The sequence below is a fragment of the Spinacia oleracea genome, chromosome 1 (assembly GCF_020520425.1).
Source record: "Spinacia oleracea cultivar Varoflay chromosome 1, BTI_SOV_V1, whole genome shotgun sequence".
NCBI lineage: Eukaryota > Viridiplantae > Streptophyta > Magnoliopsida > Caryophyllales > Amaranthaceae > Spinacia > Spinacia oleracea.
In genome coordinates this window covers 101,343,847-101,367,204 of record NC_079487.1, presented here as the reverse complement: position 1 = coordinate 101,367,204, position 23,358 = coordinate 101,343,847, and the positions used below count along the sequence as shown (strand labels likewise).

Genomic DNA, 23,358 nt, shown 5'->3' with positions numbered 1-23,358 from the left:
AGTACTCCATATCATTTTTTTTACTTTCTTGTTTGGGTAATTTTAAATTTATCATATTGACATCAACTTTTTAAAGAAGTTTTGCGTTATATTTACCTGATTTTCACTTATTTTTCATGAACTTATCTTATATAAACTTTTTAAAACTTATCGATCATAACTTATTTTAATTATGAATTATACTTGGATAGTCTTTATTTTTCCGAACTTATATTATCTGATCTTATTTTTCATGAAATATAAAACTTATTTTTTCTGAAATAAGGTGAACAAAATAAAACCTAGGGTTGCGTTATTCACCTGATTTTCAGTTATTTTTCCGAACTTATATTATTTGAACTTATTTTCCCGAAAGTGAAAATAAGGTGAACATATGAAAACATAAATATTACGGCTCCGTTTTATTCTACTTATTTTGTCGGAACTTATATTATCTGAACTTGTATTTTCTGGAAAAAAAAATTGTCTCCAAAATAAACATGTGTAAAAATGTATGAAAACAATTTTTTTTCCTGAACTTATATTATCAGAATATATCTAAATTTAACTGAACTTATTTTGTCTAAAGTAAGTCAAAATAAGTCGAACAGATCCTACATCATGCTATACTCTGTCATTGACAAGTTTATCATTTATATTTCACATAATAAAGTAATTACTTTATGTTATAATTTTTTTCACCTTAACACGTGTTCGAGTTACTTAAGTTATTATATCTAGTTCGAGTCAAGATTTTACCTAGTTTTAACCAAATTGCTGAGAAATTGATAGTATTCCCTCTGTATTTATTTAAGTGATACACTTGCCTTTTCCGGCCGTATTTATTTAAGAGATACACTTGCCATTTTTAGTAATTTACCAACCCCACCATCTAATTAAATAATATATCTGCACCCCATCCCAACCCCACACTCCCTAAAATGACATGGTCCCCACTAGTTTTTCTTATTAAAATATCTACTCAACCCCACTTATTTTATTAATTTATTTTATTCAATTCTTTTTCTTAATACCCGTGCCCGGCCAAGTGTATCTCTTAAATAAATACGGAAGTAGTATTGACTATTGAGTACAAGTTGAATTTTTAACGAGTTTTTAACGAGGTTGCTCGCGAGCAGTTCCAGTCGTTAACCTTTAGGGCTTTCCAAATGGGCTCTTGTTTGGAATCTAAACAGTAAACATACTCACTTCCTCAGTTCCTCCCCTGCAACTCCTCCTTGAACAACCGCCATCACTACTAAACCTACAACCTCATATTCTTTAGTTCTAAAAACCGCCATTTTAATTCCCCAATTACTTCGACTTTTAATTAGGGACGAATTCCCTCTTAGGTCAAACCAAACGGGACTTTGCGGCTGTTGATAGCAATGGGGAAGAAGCAAAAGCAGAAGCAAAAGGTAACCCTGCCGCCGGCGCTTCCGCCTGACGTTCCCGACGAAGATATAGTACCTTCTGACGAAGACGTTGAATTCGTCGATAAAAATCCTGCTTATGCTAGTTTTGTCTCTCGTTTGGACACTCAATCCATCACCAAGTATGAAATTCTAAACTGTTCTGTTTATTTTTATTTTTAGTTGGGCAATTTGCCTTATTGCTATTACTATGATTTAGTAAAAAGTATTGTTTGTTCCTGTTTATTAATGTTAAACCCAGGTTCAATTTGAATGAAAAACCCATGTTCACTTTGAATGAAAAACCCCATGTTCATGTTGGATTCCAAGTGAAGTTGTCAAAAACTGATTTAATTTGAGATGACCCGACATGGATAACGAGCTAATTGACAGGTTAACATGACTTGAAAGCAAAATCGGAGCTGAACACCTGATTTGGCAGTTCTTTTCAAGTGTCAAATAATAGTAATGAGGGGATGGACTTATTGAAGATTGTTGTTGAAAATTTTATGACGGAATATAGTAGTGAGCATGTTTTAGGAGAAACTAATTGGACTTTGGAGCTATGTTTGTGGCATCATTTTTATAGTTAAGTAGGATACTTGGATAATCTTCTGGTAAACTTAAATCTGTGTAGGCATGTGAATCGTGTCGCGAATGCCAAGGAAGATGATTTGGAGGCATTATACGAAAAACGATTGAGAAGGAAAACTCTTGAGAACGAGGAAAAGAAGGGTATAGAGGTTGATCGTGTTGATGCGCTTCCGATTAAGACCTTGGATGGACAGCTTTATTATAAGACAGGTTTGCAATTTACAGTTTCGCCTTTCTTGATACTTCGTACTTTCTATTTATTTTTGGGTGCATTCTGTAATATTCTCTGTAGTGTGTTTTAATTGGGTGGTCTTGGTGTTAATTCTGTAGTTGTAATGGATATGCTTAAACATTTGCAGTTGAAAAAGAAGCAAAAAAGCCTGAAACTTCTGACAAAGAAGATGAGAGTGATGAAGATAAAGGTGCTTTTAAATTAACTAAAGCTGAAAGGAGAGCAAAGTTGAAGAAAAAGAAGAAAGATGAAAAGAAGCAGGCGAAAGAACCTGTTAAGACCGAAGAAGAGCCTAAGGACCCTCAATCTGAGGTTTTGGTAAGTTCATTTATGCTGTCAATTTAAGTTTTTCTTATTGATTTTGAACTTTATTCAAATTCCAGAAGATCACCGCGTGGTTGAGATAAAGGAGGACCATCAATTTTCTCTCACTTATGTTGATTGTGCCCATCAAGCATCGCCCTAAATCCGTTGTATATAATAATGTTAATGCGTTTGGATGGCACTTGACGCTTTTTAAACCTTGTACAAGCCATAATTGTCGATCTAGTCCTACAGTGTATAATGTTGTACTGAGAGGAGACTTTGTCTTCTACATTAGAGTTCAAGCATTTGACTTTCGCTCTTTCCGCATTGGAAGGTCTTTACTCTCATGACAGATTCATTGATGAAAGTGTCTTCGGTCCCTCCTTGTTTGTATATAAACTGATGTCTGAGTAGCATATATCTTTCCATCTTAGTAGTGAATGGAGCAATGTATATTCATGTCTCTATGATTTAGAGAAAAACAAGAGGAATTCCAATCACATCTCATATCACTTAGATCTATCTAGTCGATATTTTGGGAGTCACTTTCGTAACCTCTTGCTTTCTAGTTGATAAATGTCCCAGTCAGTAAAATAAATATTCATAGCGAGGAGGAAACACTTCTGCTCATTGTTCGAAATTGGGGCTCCGGAACAATCCTTTTGGATACCAGACTAGGGTTGGACGTCTCACCCTTAGTTTTGGATTGGATTCCCTCTCAGAGTGATCTCATTCTGATAGTGGTATGCTTCCTGCTTTTACCATACTGCAATATTCCAAAGTTTCTTGGGATGTCTTGTGAACATTTTTGGGACTTCAGTATACTTTTACTGGATTTCACAGAAAGTGTCTTGCATGTATTGGGCATTCAGATACAACCCCTAGTCAAGTCTATCATGGATGGACCGAATATTTCAATTCGTCTTCACTAGAGGAATTGAAAATACTTGTAACAAATTGCTAGTGTTAGTAGATAGTGTGTGTATTACATGAAGTGTCTTTATTGTGTTGGAATCCTTATTATTTCTCTAGATTGATCCCTTAGTTACTAATCATACTCGTTGGTTATAGGCTGAGGTGAGAGAAGATCTCACTGCTGCTGAAGTAGCTGAAACTAAGCAACATAAAATTGCAGAGTTGGGTACTGCATTGCTTGAAGACCCTGAGGCAAATATTAAGTCTCTAAAAGAGTTGCTTAGCTTCTGTAATGATGATGATAAAGCTATTGCAAAAGCAGCATTGTTATCTTCGTTAGTTGTTTTTAGAGACATAATACCTGGGTAAGAAATTGCTTCTAGTAAAGTTCTTTCACATCTCAACATGAATCTGTTGCTTTCTCTTTTACATATGCTGGTTGTATGTTACAGTTACCGCATAAGGCTTCCTACCGAGAAGGAGCAAGAGATGGTTGTTTCGAAGGCTGTGAAGAAATTGCGGTATTTTGAAACAACGCTTTTGTTGTCATACAAGGTTTGTTCTGTCTTCTGTCACTGTAGTTGTTTTGTCTGTCTTGTATTAATTTAAGAATGGTGAGTTTCTCCACTCCCTCTCTTCATTGTCAACTAAATTAAATGAGATAATTAAATGTTCACAGCAAACAGTTACCAATTATTTGGTCAATTTTACTGGATTTAAATATATGCTTACATCTGATTGACTGCCTGTTGTGACATCCCTCTTAACAAACAACGCTATGTATGTTTGATTTTTCAAGTAGTTGGTAGAAACCTTTATGTCCTTATTTTAATATAATTATTGGCATTGCTAGATGATGTAAATGAAGACTTCACCCACAAGTACCTGTATGGCTGTACTCATCTGATGGATGCTTGTTTGATTTTCTCGTCTGTTTCCTGTTTGGCTGTCTTTTAGATACTGTTTGTGTACAGGTGGTAAAAAATTTGCTAGTGCTTTTTTCTTCAAAATCTGACTGGCTTCCTTTATTTGAGTACTTTACTGTAATTAGTAAGATCCGGCGACATGCTATTTGAAATTTCAAGTGCAGTACAATAATTAATATTTTAGTTCAGTTGTATTCCGTAATCTAGTTGCCATTTGTGTGGGTGTCCTGGCGCTAATGCTATTCTCAGGTTTTATGCTCCTTCCTGCAGTGGTGTAACATTTCCCTTTGCGAGCTGTATTGACGTTCTCCAAGTCTAAGAGGAATTTGTAGAGAAAGTTAGAATATGGTTGACGTAGGTTTCGTTAGACTTCGTGTAGGAAACTACAAATAGTTGCATTGGTTCCCAGCTTACAATCTACACTTGCTGGTAATTCCACCTTGTAAAATTTCTTTGTCAAAAACCATAAATCAATTAGCCACATTGGCATAAAAGTTAGCTCCCTTATACTACGTTGGTCTAATTTCTAACGATGTTGTTAACTTGAGGAAAAATAATGATGATTACCACTTTTTCTGGGAAATTTAGAGCTCCATGAAGTTCCATTGAGAGTCAATTAGAATTAATTTTTTAATTTAAAGGCAGTATTCTCCAAAGTGGTATACAGTGGTCTTTGGCCAAAAATTTCTCGTAAAAGTGTTTTTTTTTCATTATAAAGAATGTGGTTTCAATTAAAATTTCATTTTTCATTTACGCTCTTGTGGGTTTGAAGTTTTGAACTATGAATCCCTTCGTCTACGCTCCTTTATATAGGTACTTTGATGGTTTTTCTCTGAGTGTTTGAGATATGCTTTCTGAAGTTAAATATTTCTAGTACATCATTATGTTACTTCTATCCTTCAAGAGTTCAAGATGACTGGGAAGCAGACATTTATGCTTTTGTTTTGTTTTCAGGCTTACCTGCAGAGGCTAATTAGCTTACAACCTCTCCCTGAGTACAATCGTGTTGCTGTTCGCTGTCTTTGCACTCTTCTAGATGCCCACCCACATTTCAACTTTCGTGAGAATGTGATACCAGCTGTTGTGAAGAGTCTGGCTTCTGCAGATGATGTTGTGAGGTTTGTTTTGTTCCTATTCATCTCTAATGTAAAAAATATTTCGCTTTTAGAGGTTCTACTATGAGGGGGTTAGGAGTCCCTTTTGATATCTTTTTTGTATGTACCTGCAGTCTTCTTCTTAGAATCTTTTTTTTGTTTTGATACAATTATCTTTTCTTTTTTGTTTCAGTATAATTTCAATAGGTGTACATTTCTTATTCAGAATGATGATGATGATATCTAAGTCTTAATTCCAATGATAGGATCAGCTAACTGAACCAAGATTGTCAACCATGATATCCCTCCATTTCCTTCTATCAAGTGTTGAGTGTCATATACTCCTGTAACCCAACTTCTTCATGTCATTCCAACTCCTTCCATCCAAGTATCTTCGGTCTCCCTTGGCTTCTTTTGAGATCTGCTTGATCCCAACCCCCTTACTTTCCTTATCGGCACGTCTTCTAATCTCCGTCTTACATCCCCAAACCTTCACAGTTAATTCTCTCTCAGATTATCCTCATTATGTGCAACTCCTACTTTCCTTCTAGTATGTTCATTTCTAATTCTATCCGTTAAGGTATACCCATACAACCCTTCTCTGCTACTCTCATCATCCTAAGATGATATATCTTAAATGCCCAACATTCTGACCCATATAACAACGCTGGTCTGACGGCTGTCCAATAGAATTTCCCGTATAGCTTTAAAGTTACACCACAATCAAACAATACTCCAGTTGCTTTAAGAGTCACCATACTTAATCTTGTGCGTTACATCTTTGTCAACTTCTCAGTTCCTCCGTAAATTGGGTCCAAGGTTCTTAAAACACTCACTCTAAGGCAGCTTCTTGCCAATTGCTGCTACACCCTATCTTGACCTCCTCTTTTTGCCAAAATGACATTACATGTATTCAGTTTTGCTCCGGCTTAGTCTAAACCCTTGAGATTGTAGTTGTTTCCACCGTTGCTCTAATTAAGCATTGACCCCAATAATATAATAGTTGTAAACAACATATACTATGGTATCTCCTCCTGGATAAACCTTGTTCATCCAACATTGTTGCAACGAGGAAATGACTCCATGCATCCTTGCCTCCTTGGTCTAGTCCTACAGTATTAGGAAAATCTTTCGTTACTCCACCATAAGTTCTTACATCCGTACACATTATACATACGCGGAACACCCTCGGTCATTTCCCACCACAACATGTTTTAACACCTTTTCATGACTCGTGAGGCTTAAGTCAATGAAAAATTGGTATTTTTAGGGCATTAAATTTTTGGCCTGAGCTCTCTTTTGAATAAGGTCAACACTCTTCATGTCCGAATAAACTTCATCAACTTTTTGACACTTGCAATGGAAGAGGGGGGGGGGGGGGGGATGACACATGTTTTTAGGAGCCCGTGAGAAGAGAAGAGTGATGTAGATCCGTAGAAAAAATATTAGTTCTTTGATAGTTATTTAAGTTTTATGTACGGTAAACGATATTTCAAGTTGTAAATCCACTCTTGTATTCACATATTGAATATTCGAATTCTTAAGTGAGCGTTTGGTTCGCACATTGGTATGGGGTTGAAATCTGGAATGAACCTAAGTGGTGTGGGTTTGGAACTTGATTCTTAATACCATGTGTTTGGTTCAGTTCAGAGATAAGCTTTTTCCTTTTATTTGATACCTGGAGTAAAGGTATGAGCCAAACCCACCTCCCCCCGGGTTTCTATACCCCATACCTTGAGGGTTTGAGGTATGGGTTTTAAACTCTTAAATTTTCCAACCAAACACATGGTATGGGTTTAGACCATTCTAAACCCATACCTCATACCTAGAATCTGGGAACCAAACACCCCCTAAGCTCATTCTTGATCTTAGATTTTTGAAACTAACTCCTACACCACTCTTTATTTGGAACTAGAAAGCAAACAATTACATTCACAAACCATGGCAAGCATCAACTTCAATTCTATTGATCCTGTGTATTAGAGACAAACTAAATATCTCTATTTATAAGCATGGAATTCTCTCATAATTCTAAATAAGACCAACTAATCCATAAAAAACTAGGAAAAAGAAACCTAGAAGCTTAAAATTTGAAAACCTATTCCGGGTAGAATACTAAAAACTTGTAAACAAAAATTATACAAGTAAACATTCTTTTTTCGATGCATGCCACCCCAAGGTGGGGTGTAGCCTACACCAATGGAAGCCCAAGGACCAATATTTCTTACTGGAGTGGTGTGTGGCCTTGGTGCGGTGTGTGGCTAATTATTCTTCAAGATGGTCTGTTTGAGCCCAATTCTTCAAAAATTCTACGCTAAGCTTGTTGCCCAACCTTGCCTTTGTCAACTCAAATTGAAGCCCAAGTGATACAATATCTTCCCATATTGGAAAATGTTGCAACATGCAAGTATTTGAAATAGGAGGAAGTAATTCTTTATATCAATACATCAAGTTATTTTACTTCTTTTGATTGATACAGGCATACAACAATAGTATTGGTTATATAATATCTTTTCGTTATTTGACGATATTATATTGCTGGAATTTTAGCTTTCTGGTCATACCAAAGTTGCATTTTTATTGGTATTTATATGAATGAATTTAACCTTACACAGGAAGCTCTGTTCTACTACAATCCAATCTCTTTTCAAAAATGAGGGGAAACATGGCGGAGAAGCAACTATAGAGAGTGTGCAGCTGATTGCAGATCTTGTTAAAATTCGTAATTGTCAATTGCACCCGGAATCTATTGAAGTAGGTGTCGTTTCCACTTACATTGCGTGCTTGATATTACTCAATTCTTGGAACTTCTTTGTTGTTTAGATGGTCTACAGGTTCTTATTTAACTTTAGTGCACAAGTGTGTTTTGCACTAATATGGATTGCTTTTGCATTTAGGTATTCTTGGCTTTGTCATTTGATGAGGATCTTGCAAGGTCTAAAAAGGCGGAAGATGATGAGAAGCGGAAAAATAAAAAATATAAGAAAGGAAAGAAGTCTGAGGAGCAAGTTCAAACTGCAGTTAGTGATAAGAAAAGAAGTAAAAAGGAATTGCTGTCAAAGACGAGAGATGAGGTGTTTGCTTATTGAAAGCCATCCATCACATGCAATTTGCTGTTTATGGAAATCTTGTTTTTGCTGTGTGACTAAGTATGAAAGCTGAACAGGTAAACGCGGATTACAAGGCTGCTTCACTTGCCCTAGATGAAAAAGAACGAAGGAGGCTGCAATCTCGGACGTTATCTGCTGTTTTTAATACATACTTCCGCATTTTGAAGCACACAATACAGCCAGATGCAACAAGGTAAGATTTTGTTTTGCAATCTTATCAATTCTGCTTTGTTCTGGGCTTGGAAGAGAAGTTCAATTACAAGGGTCCTAAACATTTGATTCTGTTTCTAGACTGCCTTTTCTTTTTAAATCATTTTTGCAATGTGCCCAATTTGACTATTATTAAATACTTAAATTCGATGGCCTACTTACGAGATAGGTGGATGAGAACGTTATGGAGAATTGCCTAAATGTGTTATAATCTGTTAAGAGGGCCCTGGAGCTTATAGGCAGATGTTTTTTTCCATTTTCTTTGGCAGGCTTATGCACTCATTCAAGTTTTTAGACTGATTGTGAAATGCTTTTCTGTACCTGTTCTGCATTCTAGAATTAAGGTAACTTTGTTAAGAATTTCTAGTTCTCTAGGCCCCTAATTAAAGGATTGAGCTGGATGAATAAAGAGAAAGCGTTTAAACAATTAAGGGGGGAAAAAGAAAAGTGTTACTACGTAGGAGTACTGTTAGAAGACAGATGAAAATGGAGTTTTGAACTCAGGAAATCAGCAAGATTATATAATTTCAGTTCATTTGAAGCTGACTAATTCGTCGTTTTGCTGAGACATTAAACATGTGCACAGGACTATGACCTTCCTTTTAGCATGCCAATCCTAGCTTGAATGTCATTTCTTTTTGTTCCAACTTCTGATCATCAGTCTCAGTAGAAAAAGAAATCCAGGAAAAAGTCAAATGGAGATAAATTGAATAAATAATAGCGAGAGTTAACATAGTCTATTGGTGGTCCAAACCTACTTGAGAAAATATTTGAAAAGCACACAACTGTCAACCGTGTGAACAAAAGTGCATTAAATGATTACAGAGGGAGAATCTTCAGCAATAGGGCAATTAAAACTTTGATTTGAGTTTTTTTATGCAATAACTGTAGGCAATATTCATGGCCAATGATCCCAAAAAGATTGATTGACTTCAGAAAAAAAAGCTATATTGGCAGTAAAATTGTTGGAGATGCAAATATCAATTACTTTTATTGTGTGCCTGAAAATTTTCCAGCGATCTCCGGTGTGTTTACACACTTTTGTTCACATAGTTAATATACATTGTATGTTTCTGTGAATTTCCTTTTTTGGTTTTTTTTTGGATGGAGAGTTACTATTCATTGTATGTTTCTGTAAATTTCCTTAGTTGAGTTACTTTTTTTTTGGGTGGATGAGTGGATCGTCATAGTTGGGTATTTCTATGTTAGTTTTTTTTATAGAAACTTAAATAATTTTCTTAAATAATATAAATAAGATGGGGAGTAGTAGTGCACAATTTTGTTGTTGTTTGCTCAATGGCGCATGAAGAAAGAAAGCAGGATTATTGATTCTCTAGCACATAAAAGAATTGTATTTCTTGGTTCATTTGTCAAAAATCATACTACTTATTGCACATATACATGAATTTATGTTATCCTAATCATCACTTCAATGTTGTATCGTAGTTCTAATCATATGTGTAATTCAGAAAGAAAAAAATTTAAAAGACAAATTAGGAGGAACCCAATAAACAATAGTCAAAAAATAAAAGTGAAATTGAGAAGTGGGGTTATTATAATTCTCATAAACTGTATGTTAGAGTTTTGTGAGAAGAGATCAAATTTGAATCTTTGATCCAATCAAAGTGCAATGGAGAGACAATAGCTGTTAGCCTGTTATAGTTTGTGGCAGTGGTAAGAAAATTCGCGTAAGCGGCTGGAGTAGGAATATTACAAATCTATAATTTCAATTGTGATTTGAATTGATTAATATCATGTTTCTGTTCTTGGTCAGGTTCAAGGCCAATGCTACTGCATCAGGCGCTTCACTTGGAGGTCATCCACTACTCAGTTCATGCTTGAAGGGACTGGGGATGTTCTCTCACCTGATTGACATAGATTTCATGGCTGATCTAATGAAGCACCTCAAGATTCTTGCTTCTGGCACTAATCTGGGAAATTCTGATAGTTCTTTGACAGTATCTGAACGCATAGATTGCTGTATTGTTGCCTTCAAAGTGATGAGGAAGAATCTCGATGCCTTGAATGTGGATTTACAGGATTTCTTTATCCAGCTTTACAATCTCATTCTCGAGTACAGAACAGAAAGGTTGGTACTCCACACGATATATCTCTTCAATTACATGAAGTCATTTTCTTGTTTTTCATAACGCATGAATAGAGACATGGAAGGTTCACGTCCCAAGTCCCAACCAGCTGTACGGTGACTGATGAGGACTATCTTTATGGTGGCACCATGCATATTTAATTAACTAATAATCTTTTGGGTCGATCAAACGTTTATGTTATGCCTTTGTAGTAAAATACATGAACCTATTGGTGGACCAAGAACTCAATTATCATTAATATATGTATTGGGTATTTACTTCAAACTTTGACTCTGGTACGTCATATGTTAGAAATTCACTGCAGAGTACCAACTAACTTTGATAGTGTGTGATAATATTGAAGATTATTTTAAAGTTTGAAATCTAGGTAAATAATGCCGGGTTGGTCCAAAAAATTAACGGTAGACCATAAAAGCAGTTCCACGTGTTGCATTAAGAAAATACTGTTGATGATATAGATGTCGCTAGATTGACAGAGCAAAAATGACTCTCACCATAAGAATGGGTCTCATGTAGTCCCTAACCCTACGTTCCATAAAGATCTTCCCACTTTTGCTTTATTCTTTCGTTTCATCCGTTTCGTAAAGATTCTTCACTTTTGCTTTATTAGTATTTCCGTAAAGAAATTTCTTCTTTCTACCCTTTGCATATCAGACCGATACGCATAAGACCATGTCAATACTAAAAAATATAATATACGATGACGAAGTGTGACTATTTGATTAAAATGTATAACTTTTTGATTGACTATAGTTAATTGAACATAACTATTTGATCACGATGTGTAACTATTTAATTAGAAAATACAATTGCCAAGAACTTGGTCTTGTACATAAGACTAACGTATATAAGTTTTTGTGAAAGAGTAATGCAATAAAATAGCGGTCACAATAAGATGAAGGTATAAAAGAGATTGGGAAAGGGAAATAAGTGGTAAGTTCAAGGGTTTATGCAAGTGTAGTAGGTTGGTTTGTTGGTTTGAGTGTAGCAAGTTCAATGGTTTGACGTCTTGGAGGATCTAATTAAGATTTTACTATTTTGTATCGGTGCAACATATTATGAGAGTTGATATTGGATATGCCTACAAAATTCTGTTATTTTAATGATGCAGAGATCAAGGTGAAATTTTGGCGGAAGCTTTGAAGATAATGTTATGCGATGATAGGCAACATGATATGCAAAGAGCTGCTGCCTTCATTAAACGTTTGGCATCTTCCTCCTTGTGTTTCGGATCTGCAGAATCCATGGCCGGTTTGTTACTCTCCAATTGTTTTATCACTGCAAATCCCTGAACTTTTGCTTAACTATTTGGCTTTCATTTTTCCAGCACTCGTAACTGCCAAAAACCTCCTGCAAAAGAATTTCAAGTGCCGGTATATGCTAGAGAATGATGTGGGAGGTGGCTCGGTTTCAGGATCAGTTGCGGTATGTGTACTTCCATTTTCAGTAACTTCGTGTTTAGAGTAATTAAGAAACTTTTAAATAATTGTCATCTCCACTATTCTAACACCATTATAAACTTTGAAAGACATTCCAAATTCTAATATATCCTCTTTTTCATTTCCACGCAAACATGATTTAATCGATAGAGAGAGAGATGGGAGGGCCTTAATTGTTACACACCTCAATAATGATTTCCTTTCTTTGCATTGTGCTGTAAACATTCAGTATCAATATTAAGGGGCTCTTCTTTGGCTGGGTGAGAACAGGGAATGGATTGTGTATGCTGCTTTATCTGCAATTGAATCTTTTTTCTATTACTTATGCCGTGCTTCGTAACTACAAAGAAACATATGCAGTTTAATAAGCCATATTAATCGAGTTTGTTAGGTGTATGGATAAAGTTAGCTGATAACCATTCATGTTGTCCTACAGAAATATCAGCCGTATGGCTCCGATCCACACCTGAGTGGTGCACTTTCATCTGTCTTATGGGAACTGAATCTTTTGTCCAAACATTATCATCCTACCGTTTCAGCAATGGCTTCAAGCATCTCCAAGATAAACACTTCTTCAAACCAAGTGTATATGCCGACTGTTTCTCCTCAACAAGCTTATAACGAGCTACTATTGGAGAAAGAACAATTTAGCATAAAGAGTGACATAAAGTTGAGTAATAAACGAAAAAGAGGGAACCCAAATTTGTTGGGAGAAGATGAATCATCTTTAGAAGTTGACGAGGAGGCTTTGAGGAAGAAACTTTCAGAACATTATACCGTTGTTCATGATATTGTGGAGAACGAGAAACTGAGAAGGGAGTTAGGTCTTACAACGCTCTCTCTACAGGTGCATGAAGAGTATAAAAAGGTTAAAAAAATTAAGCAGGAAGGATCAAAGCAAAAGAAGAGGAAACAATAGGCAAGAGCTATATCTTTTTCCCTGAGGAATGAACTAATATTTTGTTAATTTATTATACGATTAATAGTTTTGTAATATTCAAATTTGGAACAATTTTGAAGGCAGGTAAAGGGGTTAAGTTTCTTTTCCCTTTATGTTTTACGTTTGGGTGCAAAATGCAGTATGTTAATGATCTGTTGTCAAAATGCAGTACCATTGAGCTGACTGAAGAACTGTCACTAATTTGCATATTGCAACTTTGCAATAGGTAGATGTATAGAACATTGATGTATAAGGCCCCTATGAAAGTGGAAGAACACCCTTAAGCTCTGTTTGGTAGGGTGTTAAACGTTTTATGGAAAATGATTTTCTCCTTTTTAAAATCATTTTACGTTTAGTTTGAATAAGGGAGGGAAAACAATTTTTCATAACTCTTTCGAACGTAGAAAAACCTTTCCATTTAAAAGGGAGAGAAACCACTTTTCCTCCTTAACACTCTCTCTCTCCGTGAGGATCTTTACCATCTTTTTCCAATTTCTTTTAAGAAATTGATCAAAGAAAAACTAGTTTAGAATTATGTTTTCCTTTGAAAAATATTTTTGTGAAAAATAAATTTGCAAGAAAGACGTTTTACGTCAAATCAAACAGAGCTTTAATTTAAAAGCCTTACTACATGATTAATTTACTGCAAATTTACCAATTTTGTGATTTCATTTCCAAATTTTCTGTTTTATCTAATTTTTCATTTTTAGGTTGTATAAATTAATTCCTTGTCATTTTTTCTCGCAAACTTTGTTATTTTCACGCATTATACACAACTTTGATAATTAATAACTCTAATTTTCTTTAAGGAAAAACTTCAAAAAGTTAATATTTTGAAAATACACATTAAGACAAATCTAACAAGATTCCACATTAATACGTTTTATCGTCGTACGTATAAATCACCGACAATAGTCGAACTAGAAATTGTAAATAGGGTAAAAATCATTGCGAGTATATATTGGAGTAAAAAACATAGAAAGTAAATTTTAATTTTTTTACATTGTTAAATACAAAATTTAATTTTTGACGTAGTAGATGGTAAAAAAAATAAAGATAAAAGTATTTTAGTGTCGATGTCATAAAAAATTTCTCTCTCCTCAAACTCCAAACCTGTGCTCTGCATCTCCTTCCTCCTCCTGAGTCCTCCCGCATTCTCCTCCTCTTAAAGCCCTAACAACATAAGCAGCGTCTTGTAGTTGTAGTTTTATCTATTCTCGGCGCCGCCTCTGTCGACCACCTCCCCTCCTCTGCTGCTGGTATTCTAGGTAATTATCTTCAATCAATTTTTCTGTTGATTTTATTTGTAATTTTATTGATTCAAAGATGTAATTTTCTAAATTGTTATAATCCTTTTTAATATGATTCGATTTTTCTGACAATCACCGTTCTATCTCTCCTTGGGCCCAGGGCGGACGCCCCTTCTGCCCTGCCTCAGGGACGGGCCTGATGGGATTAATGAAGTGGGTTTCCATTTTGATTGAATTTGAACCTTGACATTTTTATTGATTTATTTTGCTTCAGCTGAATCATCTTCCACTCGTGAAATCTGGGGTTTCTTTCTTGTTGATTTAGTCTTAAAGATGATATTTTTATTTATCCTTTTTGTGGATAATCAATGTAGTTTGAATTGTCATGGCTTGGAGAGGACAATTATCAAAGAATTTGAAGGAGCTTCGGGTCCTGTTTTGCCAAACTTCCCCTGCAAGTGCTGAAGCACGGTACGTTTTCGGGTTTTCTGATTGTTGATTAGCTTCACTTACTACATTTGTTATTTCTTAGGTAATGATATGCATCTTTGTTTTACATTATAAACTTGATTATGATGCTGGTGAAAACTGCATTTTTTCTGCACAACCCATGAATTTTAAATCGAGATATGTTTTATCCTCTTTCTTGCACTTACCTTTTTGAATTGGTTTAGGACTTTTGTTGAGAAAAATTACAAGGAGTTGAAAACATTGAATCCCAAATTGCCGATCTTGATTCGTGAGAGCCGGGGAGTTGAGCCTCAGCTTTGGGCAAGATATGGTAAGGAATGCAACATTTATTACCTTTTTCCCATTGTTTCATTTCTGTCTATAGCTATGCTTGTCAGTTGTCAGCTGTCTAATTGTGAATGATTGTGAAATGCTGATGATTTTTATTTCAATATCATGATGAAGGGTATTGTATGCTATTTCTTTTTATTTCAATATCATGATCAGTATCACGAAATCACAGGAAGTGGAGTACCCTTCTGGTTTTTGTATGTCGTTGAACATATGCAGTTAGATCTGAGAAGGGTACTCCACTTCCTTGGTTTCGTGATATTGATTTTTCTTTCACACCATTTCTAAAAACCATATTGTGGGAAGAAAACCTAGGCTTTGATTTGCTTTATCTCGACTCTCTTCCATCTAAGAGACTCTGCATTGAAGTTTGTTATTGTGAGAGATTGAATTTATTATTTGAAATTGACCTAAGGTTGCGTTTGGATACACATATTTCATTTCAATTGCTTCATTTCAATTGCTTCATTTCAAATTATGGGAATTGAAATCCATATATTCAAATTCAAATCATTTGTTTGGAGAATATTAAGAATTTGAAATCCATAATTTCTAATTCTTTATGTTGTTTGGAAGTAAATAGAATTTCATTTCTAGAAATTAAAGGTTCAATCAATTATTTGCTAAACAAAAACAATTTTTATAAAGCAAAGTCAACAAAACAGTTAAATGGCCCATCAATCCTTCAACTTCGAACATTTATCCATCGATTTTTTCTTTCTAATCTCAATATCTATCAAGATGCAATGCCCGCACAGTAAACACTCACATATCCCCCCCAAAATTGGAACGACGTCACCCGTAACCCTACTTTTGGAGCCTTGAATCACCGTTCTTCAATGGAATCAGCAGAAATTTTTAGATCGGAGTAGAATCATCGAAATCAAATAACATCGAGTGATATGAAACCATCAAGTCAGTAGTAACTTGGCTGAATTGAGAGAAAGCTCTGCCCAAAGCGTCGTCATATCAGTGGCCCATCTCCAACGAACGATTTCAACAACATCTAGTAGGAGAATTCGACGGGAAAGATATCGTTGTTATGATAGCAGATGTGAGAGGGAGGGAGGGAGGAAGGTGGTGGAGGAGGAGAGAGAGTGGGAGGACTCGAAGGAGATAAGAAAAAATGTCGAGGAAGAAGTGTGGAGGAGAGAGAAAGAGTTTTTCATATGAGAAGTGTGGTATGACGCTTAGATGTTGTGGGCTAAGAATTTCAAATGACATGGTTTGAGTTGTAATTTCAAATCCTTAGTATTATGGGATTTCATTAAGTGTGTTAGAATTTGGGCCAATTCTGAATTTCAAATTCTAAGTTATCGAAACAGTAGAATTGACTCAATTCCGGAATTTCAAATGAATTCCTTATATCCAAACACACCATAAGACAATAGATTACTCTCTACGTAGTAAATTAAGGGATTGTTTGGTTGGAAACAAGAAATGAAAGGAATTCAGAAAGAGAAAGTTACCCACACATAAAGAGAAAAATCCCTATGTAGTTTGGTTGAAGTGGGGAAAGGGAATCAAACCCCTCCAACCCTAAGTATCTCTCTTCATCAATTTCCATTTCTTAATATTCCTATGTTGCTTCTCTCTCTTCCAACGTACTTCATAAATCAACAATTACTACCGCCACATTTCGCAAATAACCAAATCCACCACCGATGACCACTTTGACCCAAAGTCGGCATCTTTCATCACAACCTCAAATTTGTCTAGGTGGCGGTATTGAGAAGTTAACAAATTTTCTCTTACTCCAATTCTCTCTTTCTATTAGATCGGGTAGGGGAATTTGCAGAGGTTGGAAAACACGAAAATGGTGTTGTGGTCCTTGCAACATCGAGTGATGGTGGTTTTGGCTGTGAGCGTAATGTTTGGGTTGTTAATTTAAGATAGGGTTGGGAAATTGTAGTGGTTATGGGTATGAAGATTAGTGTATATTGGTGTGGATGTTTGTTTTTGGTATTTTCTGACATGATCAGATTATTACGAAGGTATTGGGTTGAGGTTTTGGTTGGTGCGGGCGAGTGGGGGCGCTGATGGTTGGGATGGTGAAGGTTGGTGCTTGGTAGTTAAAGTTAGTTTTAGTGAAAAGGTATTTGGGGGAAGTATCAAGTTCCAGGTTGGGGTAGGGAATCAGTTCAGAGGGCTCTTGGGGACTAGAAAAAGGAAATGGGGGGAAGAGACTGAAAAAGTGCCAAACAAACAATCACTAACAGAAATATAGGATTTGATTGTTTTTTTGAATACCCCCAAGTCCCAACCATCCCTAAGATTACATGTTCTATATTAGGAGTTTAGAATGTTGGAAAAAAGTTGTCACACGATGAGGGATAATTGACTAAGGTGCTTTAGCCATGTAAAACGGAAGCCAAATGATGCACCAGTTTGAAGAGTGGCAAACGGATGGAATTGTAACGGGTAGGGGAAGACCATAGCAAACATGGAAGAGGGTGATTGAAGTGATATGAGTTTATTGGGGATTAAAGAAAATATGGCGTTAGATAGAGCGAAGTCGAGATAGTACATGCGGACGACTCAACATGACTTCTTTTCCACCTCTTTCTCTTTTTTCTATTTTATTTGGAAACTTCGCTCGTGTCCCTTTTCTTCTATGTTACTCCGACACTTCTTCTCGCGGTGGGTGTCGGTGTCGACACGACCCGACCCGCGACACGACACTCGACACGTGTCCGGGAAGGTGTCGACACCGGTGTCGAAAAAGGGTCTGTAATGAAGTGTCGGAATCGGGAAGATAAAAGAAAAGGAGTAAGAAAATTCAAATTTTGTCACGAAATCGAAACCCTACCTCTAGCAATTGAAGGTCAGAGAACGCGAGAGAAGTGAAATATTGTTAGGGCTTTTGATGTAGAGGAAATAACGAATTGAATGCACTCTTCAATTTTGATTTTTATTGAAATTAACTTCTTCACGTTAGCCATGGCTATGGCTGCCGCGTTCCTTTCCTTCCCGTCATTCTTCGCTTGGTGGACTGACTGGTGCATCTTTTCCTTTTGTTTTCTTTTTAACCTTTTTTTAATAAATTAGGGTTGTGGGGAGTGGGAACAAACCCATGTGCGTGATTCTGGTTTTCTGCAGCTTTTTCATCTCTTTTTTTTTTTTTAATAATAAATTAGGGATCTTGAAAGTGGGAACATACCCACGTGACTTATTCTGGTTTTTTTTCTAAATAAACTCACGTGCCTGAATAATATGTACCCCTCCGATTTGATTTCTTTTCTTGATTTATTTATGTTTCGAAACCTTTAAACTTCTGAGTATTTATTATCTTTGATAAATTTCTGTTTGCATTTGGATATTTTGAGTAAATTTTATTAATATTTTAATCTTTAACTTTTTTTAACAAGCTTTTTTTTAAAAAATAAAAAGTGTCGCTTTTTATTACCCGACACTTTGTGTAGGAGACGTGTCCAAAAAACAAGTCAAGACACTCCTTTGACCGTGTCGAAGTGTCTGCAAATATTTGAATCGGAGTGTCAGATACTCCGACACCTTGTCGGACACGACACCGACACTCGTGTCTGAGTAACATAGCTTTTCTTTGTTTTATTGTTTTTCAAAACATATTTTGCCTTCTCTCTAAACCGGCTTATCTGTGTTCATTTTCCCTCTTTTTCGTGCCTTGTGTCTCTCTCTTTGCCATAATCTTTTCTTTTTCTTTTGTTCCTCTTACTTTGTATTCCGCAAACGGTTCCTTATAATTGTTCATGTTAGCCAACCTAAATCGCTTTGGGACTAGGCTTGTAGTTGTGGTATTTCATAGCATATTAGTGGTTTACTGGTTTATGATTAGTTTTCTGAGTATGCCGCTGCTTAAAATAAGAAAGGGGGAAATGGTAGAAATGGCCCATGTGTTACATACACAGTATTATGTTATCATGCCATACCCTTAAGTATGAAGGGGTTGGATAATGTGTCAACTAATTTCTGAATATTGTAGTCTGATGGAGTGAGTAAGTGAGTAACTGAAATATATTCATATATTCAGCAGCTTTATGCCCTCGTTTTTCCAATTGTATCTCCATTCTCAAAGTCCTAGATCTACCCCTTACTGTAGCAAGTGGTTGTTCTGATTAACATAACAGCCTGAAGATCATAGGACCATAGTAAGTGGTGTTTACATGCTATCTATAGAGTTTAATTCATTTACGAGTACCTGTGACAAATGTTAAGAAAACTTATTCAATTCCTCCCAAATTGCAGTGCTAACATTCAGAGTTTCAGATTAGTACCTCATAGCTATAAAAAAAAGAACTTTAATATTGTGAACATTCCGCCTTTCATTTCTGCATTTTTTTCCCTTAATCCAACCTATATATAGGCCATTATTATATCCCTTATGCATACGTTGTATGACATTAGTGTTATGTTACCTTCTTGTGAACTTTTCCAAGTATTCTAGAAAGTTGTTAGAAGTGCTTGATTGATGGAGGGAGTGGTTATAAGTTGTAGTGTTTATCACAATACAGAGTGCTTAGGTAAGAAAATACCTGTGTTTGTTAACTGTCAAAGTCTCAAGTCGAAGAAAGGCAGACCTTAGCGAGACAGTGGCTGCGTCCAACTTTTCATATTCGCTATAAGCACTTCGGTTAGATGGAAGCACTTAACTATCTATGCCATTCTAGAAGTAGATTATCAGTAACCTCACATTATGTACGAGTCATAGTAGTGGACTTTTTTTTTTTGGCAATTAAAAGAAACTTTGTTAATTACCAAAGATGTTACAATAAAGCTTAGTCCTCAAAGCACAAAACCCCCTAATCTCGCAAACAATAGCATCAGTATTGACGGAAAGACCGCCTTCTAGGAAGAGTGCATAAACCAAACCTTCATTTGCAGCTAGCTAGAACACCACAAATACAAACATCAAGACTGCAAAAACAGACAACAGTAAAAGAATTACATAAGCAACAACGTGTTTTTGATTTTCAGAGGCTCTACAAGCAACTTTGATCCTTTACTAAGATTGCTTCAGGCCTGCACTTATAATTGAAAATCTTTTCATTCCTTTGCAGCCAAACCAGATATAGAGTTTCAACAAAGCACATAACTTATAGCTTGAATCTGTCTCTGGTTTTCTTACCATACTTGATGGCAATTTGCAGCGCTTCTGAACGACAATAAGCAGCTCTACTAAAGCCTAGAATCTGCAAAAATTTGACTTAAATTGCAGCAGCAAAGGGACAATTAAAAAATAAGTGCTCAAAACTCTCTGATTTATCACAAAAGTGTTGCTCCCTATCTAAGGTTGGCAGCCTCTTATGAATAGCAATCCACGTGATAAACAAGCTTCTACGAGAAGCTTTATTTTTACAAATAACCTTGCACTAGGTTAAGTTTAGGAAAATCACCTCTGAGTTTCTGATAGACTTTCTTGATAGAAAAGGAACCCTAATACAAATAAACTGAACTCCATCCACCAATTGCATCAATCACACTTATGCACTGAAGTGTTTTCTTCAGCATCCAGGACATGCTTGTAGGACACCAAATTTCATGCAGATTTCTATCTTTGATGTAGTAACTGTTCACAACTGCAGCTTTATTCCAAATCTCCATATCTCTGACATTCTATCCTCCAACAACTTTAGGCAAATAAATAGTCTTCCAGGAAACTAATGCCTTCTTTGACAGATTAGTGAAACCAGTCCATAAAAAACCCTACAAAAGCTTTGAATTTCTTTGATCACCTTTTTAGGGATGAACCATTCCATAGTAGATGAACTTTTCCATGTGTCATTGAAGTCGAGGAAGGATAAATCCAATGTTTAAAATCTAAACTGGTATTGGAGGGTTGAATCTTAAATGATTTGTTTCTCATCTGGACTTTGCAATTTTGTGTTTTCACCCTTTGATCGTCTACTTCTGATAATTTTTCATCACCAAATTTGACACTTTCCAATGTTTTGTGTAGACTTCGGTGTTGAAAAAGGTATTCGTCTAGATGGCATGAATGGGGGCCAGATATCCAAGGCTCTTGAGGATCTTGTGAAAGCCGGGGAAGCACTTAAAGTTTGAGCCTACCGTTGGACCCGTTTATAATGGGCCCTACTGTCTGCCAGTTCGCTTCTTTGCTTCGGCCACACTTAAGAGAGTGAATTACACCTTTGTTCTGTCCCTTTTTTTCCCTGTATCATCTGAATGAACTAGCATTTGTCCTCTGTGATATTGATAAGCAGCACAAGGGCATTAAGCAATAGTCTTTGTGCAACTGTTGCCTCTTTTGCTGTTTCAGAGTTGAATATTTGCTTATTGTAATAATCATCCTAGAAATTCACTTGTTATTTGGGCTTTGTTTAGCCATTTTAAGCCACAAACTCGAGCTTAAGGAACGGAGTCGCTGATCAATGGGCTCATCTTTTATTGCTAAGAATGTTACTTGTGTAAGCCCAATGCTAAACTGGGATAATGGACTTGGACCCATCAAATAAGTGTTCGGCCCGCAGTACAATGGACTTGTCAATAGCCCGCAGTAGATGAGGGCTATTGACAAGTCCATTGTCAAAATTTAAACTGAAGAACAACTTATTACCAAATAATTGTATTTTTTGATCAAATAGTTACACACTGAAAGTAAATAGTCATCATCAACTACTTTCTTTTGATTTTTTGTTTTTATTTTTCTGTCCTCTTCTTTTATTTTATTTTATTTTAATTTTAATATTAATAAATAAAATATCAATCGTATGGAATAGTTTGAAGGCATCTCTCGCGCTATGCGCCTATGCGTACATTTAACAGACTAAAATGAGGCCGCACGAAACAAAATAAATGACGATATCCGTGTTGACTAATGTTTTATTTAAGAAATTTAAGAAATATCTTTTATTTACACTAATATAAACCTGGTCCATGCTAACTTAGCGTGGATCAGGGCAATGGAGTAATTTTTATGGGTAACATATGTAACTGTCACGTGACAGTTATTTTGTAATTTTAAATAGTAACTATATGCGTATTACAGTAACTATGTGTTTTAAAGAGGTACTATGTGTTTTGAAGAGTTTTAATGCGATTTGTGTCTAGCCCACTTTATATACGTTTTAAACTTTTTTATTTTTCAAAATTTCAGATCTACATTCTGTTCATTCTCTTTCATTTTCTCTCTCTTCATTTTCTCTCTATGCTTTTCAAAATTTAGCCCAAATTTCTAGGTTTTGTTCGATTTTTTTCGTAATTATCTTATAATTCTTATGATTGGATCTATTTGATGATGAAAAATTGGAGGAAGTAGTAGATCAAGAAGGAGGTTCGTCGTTGCCGAAATCGAATCGAAGAATTTGCGCTCGCCTACAAATCTTCGCAAGAATTTTTAGAGATCACATCTCGGTTTGTTGTTTTTAAAGAATTTTAAGTCTAATTTTATTTAAAATTGAAAATATTTGTTGTTTTGAAGAAATTAATGTTTGTGTTTTACCGAAGTATCGTTTTCACTTCGCGAATTCGATCAGTGACTTCACGATTTTAAATAGTAACTATATGAGTAATACAGTAACTATATGGTTTAAAGAGGTACTATGTAATTTTAATGGTTACTATATGTGTACAATAGTTACTATATTATTTTAATGGTTACTATATATGTACAACATTTACTATATGTGTACAATAGTTATTATTTTGTTGAGTGATTCGAAATGTTTGTTGTTTTGTTGAAATTAGGGTTAGTGTTTCACATAGTTAGTATATAAATGATATAGTCACCTTTAATTTATGTTGCGAATTAGTATTTTTAATAGTCACTGGAATGTTCGTTGTGTTTATGTTAGTAGTAGTTTTTAGAGTAACTATACTTTTTTTAAAAGTTACTATAACTTTAAAACAGTAACTATGTGTTTAAAATAGTCACTATATTTTTTAGAAAGTTATTATAAGTTTAAAACAGTAACTATGTGTTTAAGATAGTTATTATGTTATGAACAGTTTATAGTGACTTTTTGATAAATAATAGTTACTATACGATTACATTATGTACTATGTTATTTAGAGTATGTATTTGTCCGCTTCTTAGATAGTGACTA

At 35.4% G+C, this 23,358-nt stretch overlaps 2 protein-coding genes across 2 annotated transcripts; both read left to right on the top strand.

Annotated features, from left to right (window-relative positions):
* The first annotated feature begins 1,124 nt into the window (after positions 1 to 1,124).
* LOC110803261 (nucleolar complex-associated protein 3) lies at positions 1,125 to 13,385 on the top strand. The gene is made up of 13 exons (XM_022008756.2): positions 1,125 to 1,534; positions 2,029 to 2,195; positions 2,345 to 2,535; positions 3,595 to 3,803; positions 3,891 to 3,993; positions 5,319 to 5,482; positions 8,074 to 8,212; positions 8,356 to 8,532; positions 8,625 to 8,761; positions 10,553 to 10,867; positions 11,998 to 12,137; positions 12,214 to 12,311; positions 12,762 to 13,385. Exons 1-13 carry the CDS (start codon positions 1,368 to 1,370, stop codon positions 13,242 to 13,244), a joined length of 2,490 nt encoding a protein of 829 aa, XP_021864448.2. The 5' UTR covers positions 1,125 to 1,367; the 3' UTR covers positions 13,245 to 13,385.
* Positions 13,386 to 14,355: 970 nt separating this feature from the next.
* Positions 14,356 to 21,710, top strand: LOC110803272 (NADH dehydrogenase [ubiquinone] 1 alpha subcomplex subunit 2). Its single transcript, XM_022008768.2, has 4 exons — positions 14,356 to 14,533; positions 14,890 to 14,986; positions 15,190 to 15,296; positions 21,252 to 21,710. The coding sequence occupies exons 2-4, from the start codon at positions 14,901 to 14,903 to the stop codon at positions 21,353 to 21,355; spliced, it is 297 nt and encodes a 98-aa protein (XP_021864460.1). The 5' UTR covers positions 14,356 to 14,533; positions 14,890 to 14,900; the 3' UTR covers positions 21,356 to 21,710.
* Positions 21,711 to 23,358: the final 1,648 nt, after the last annotated feature.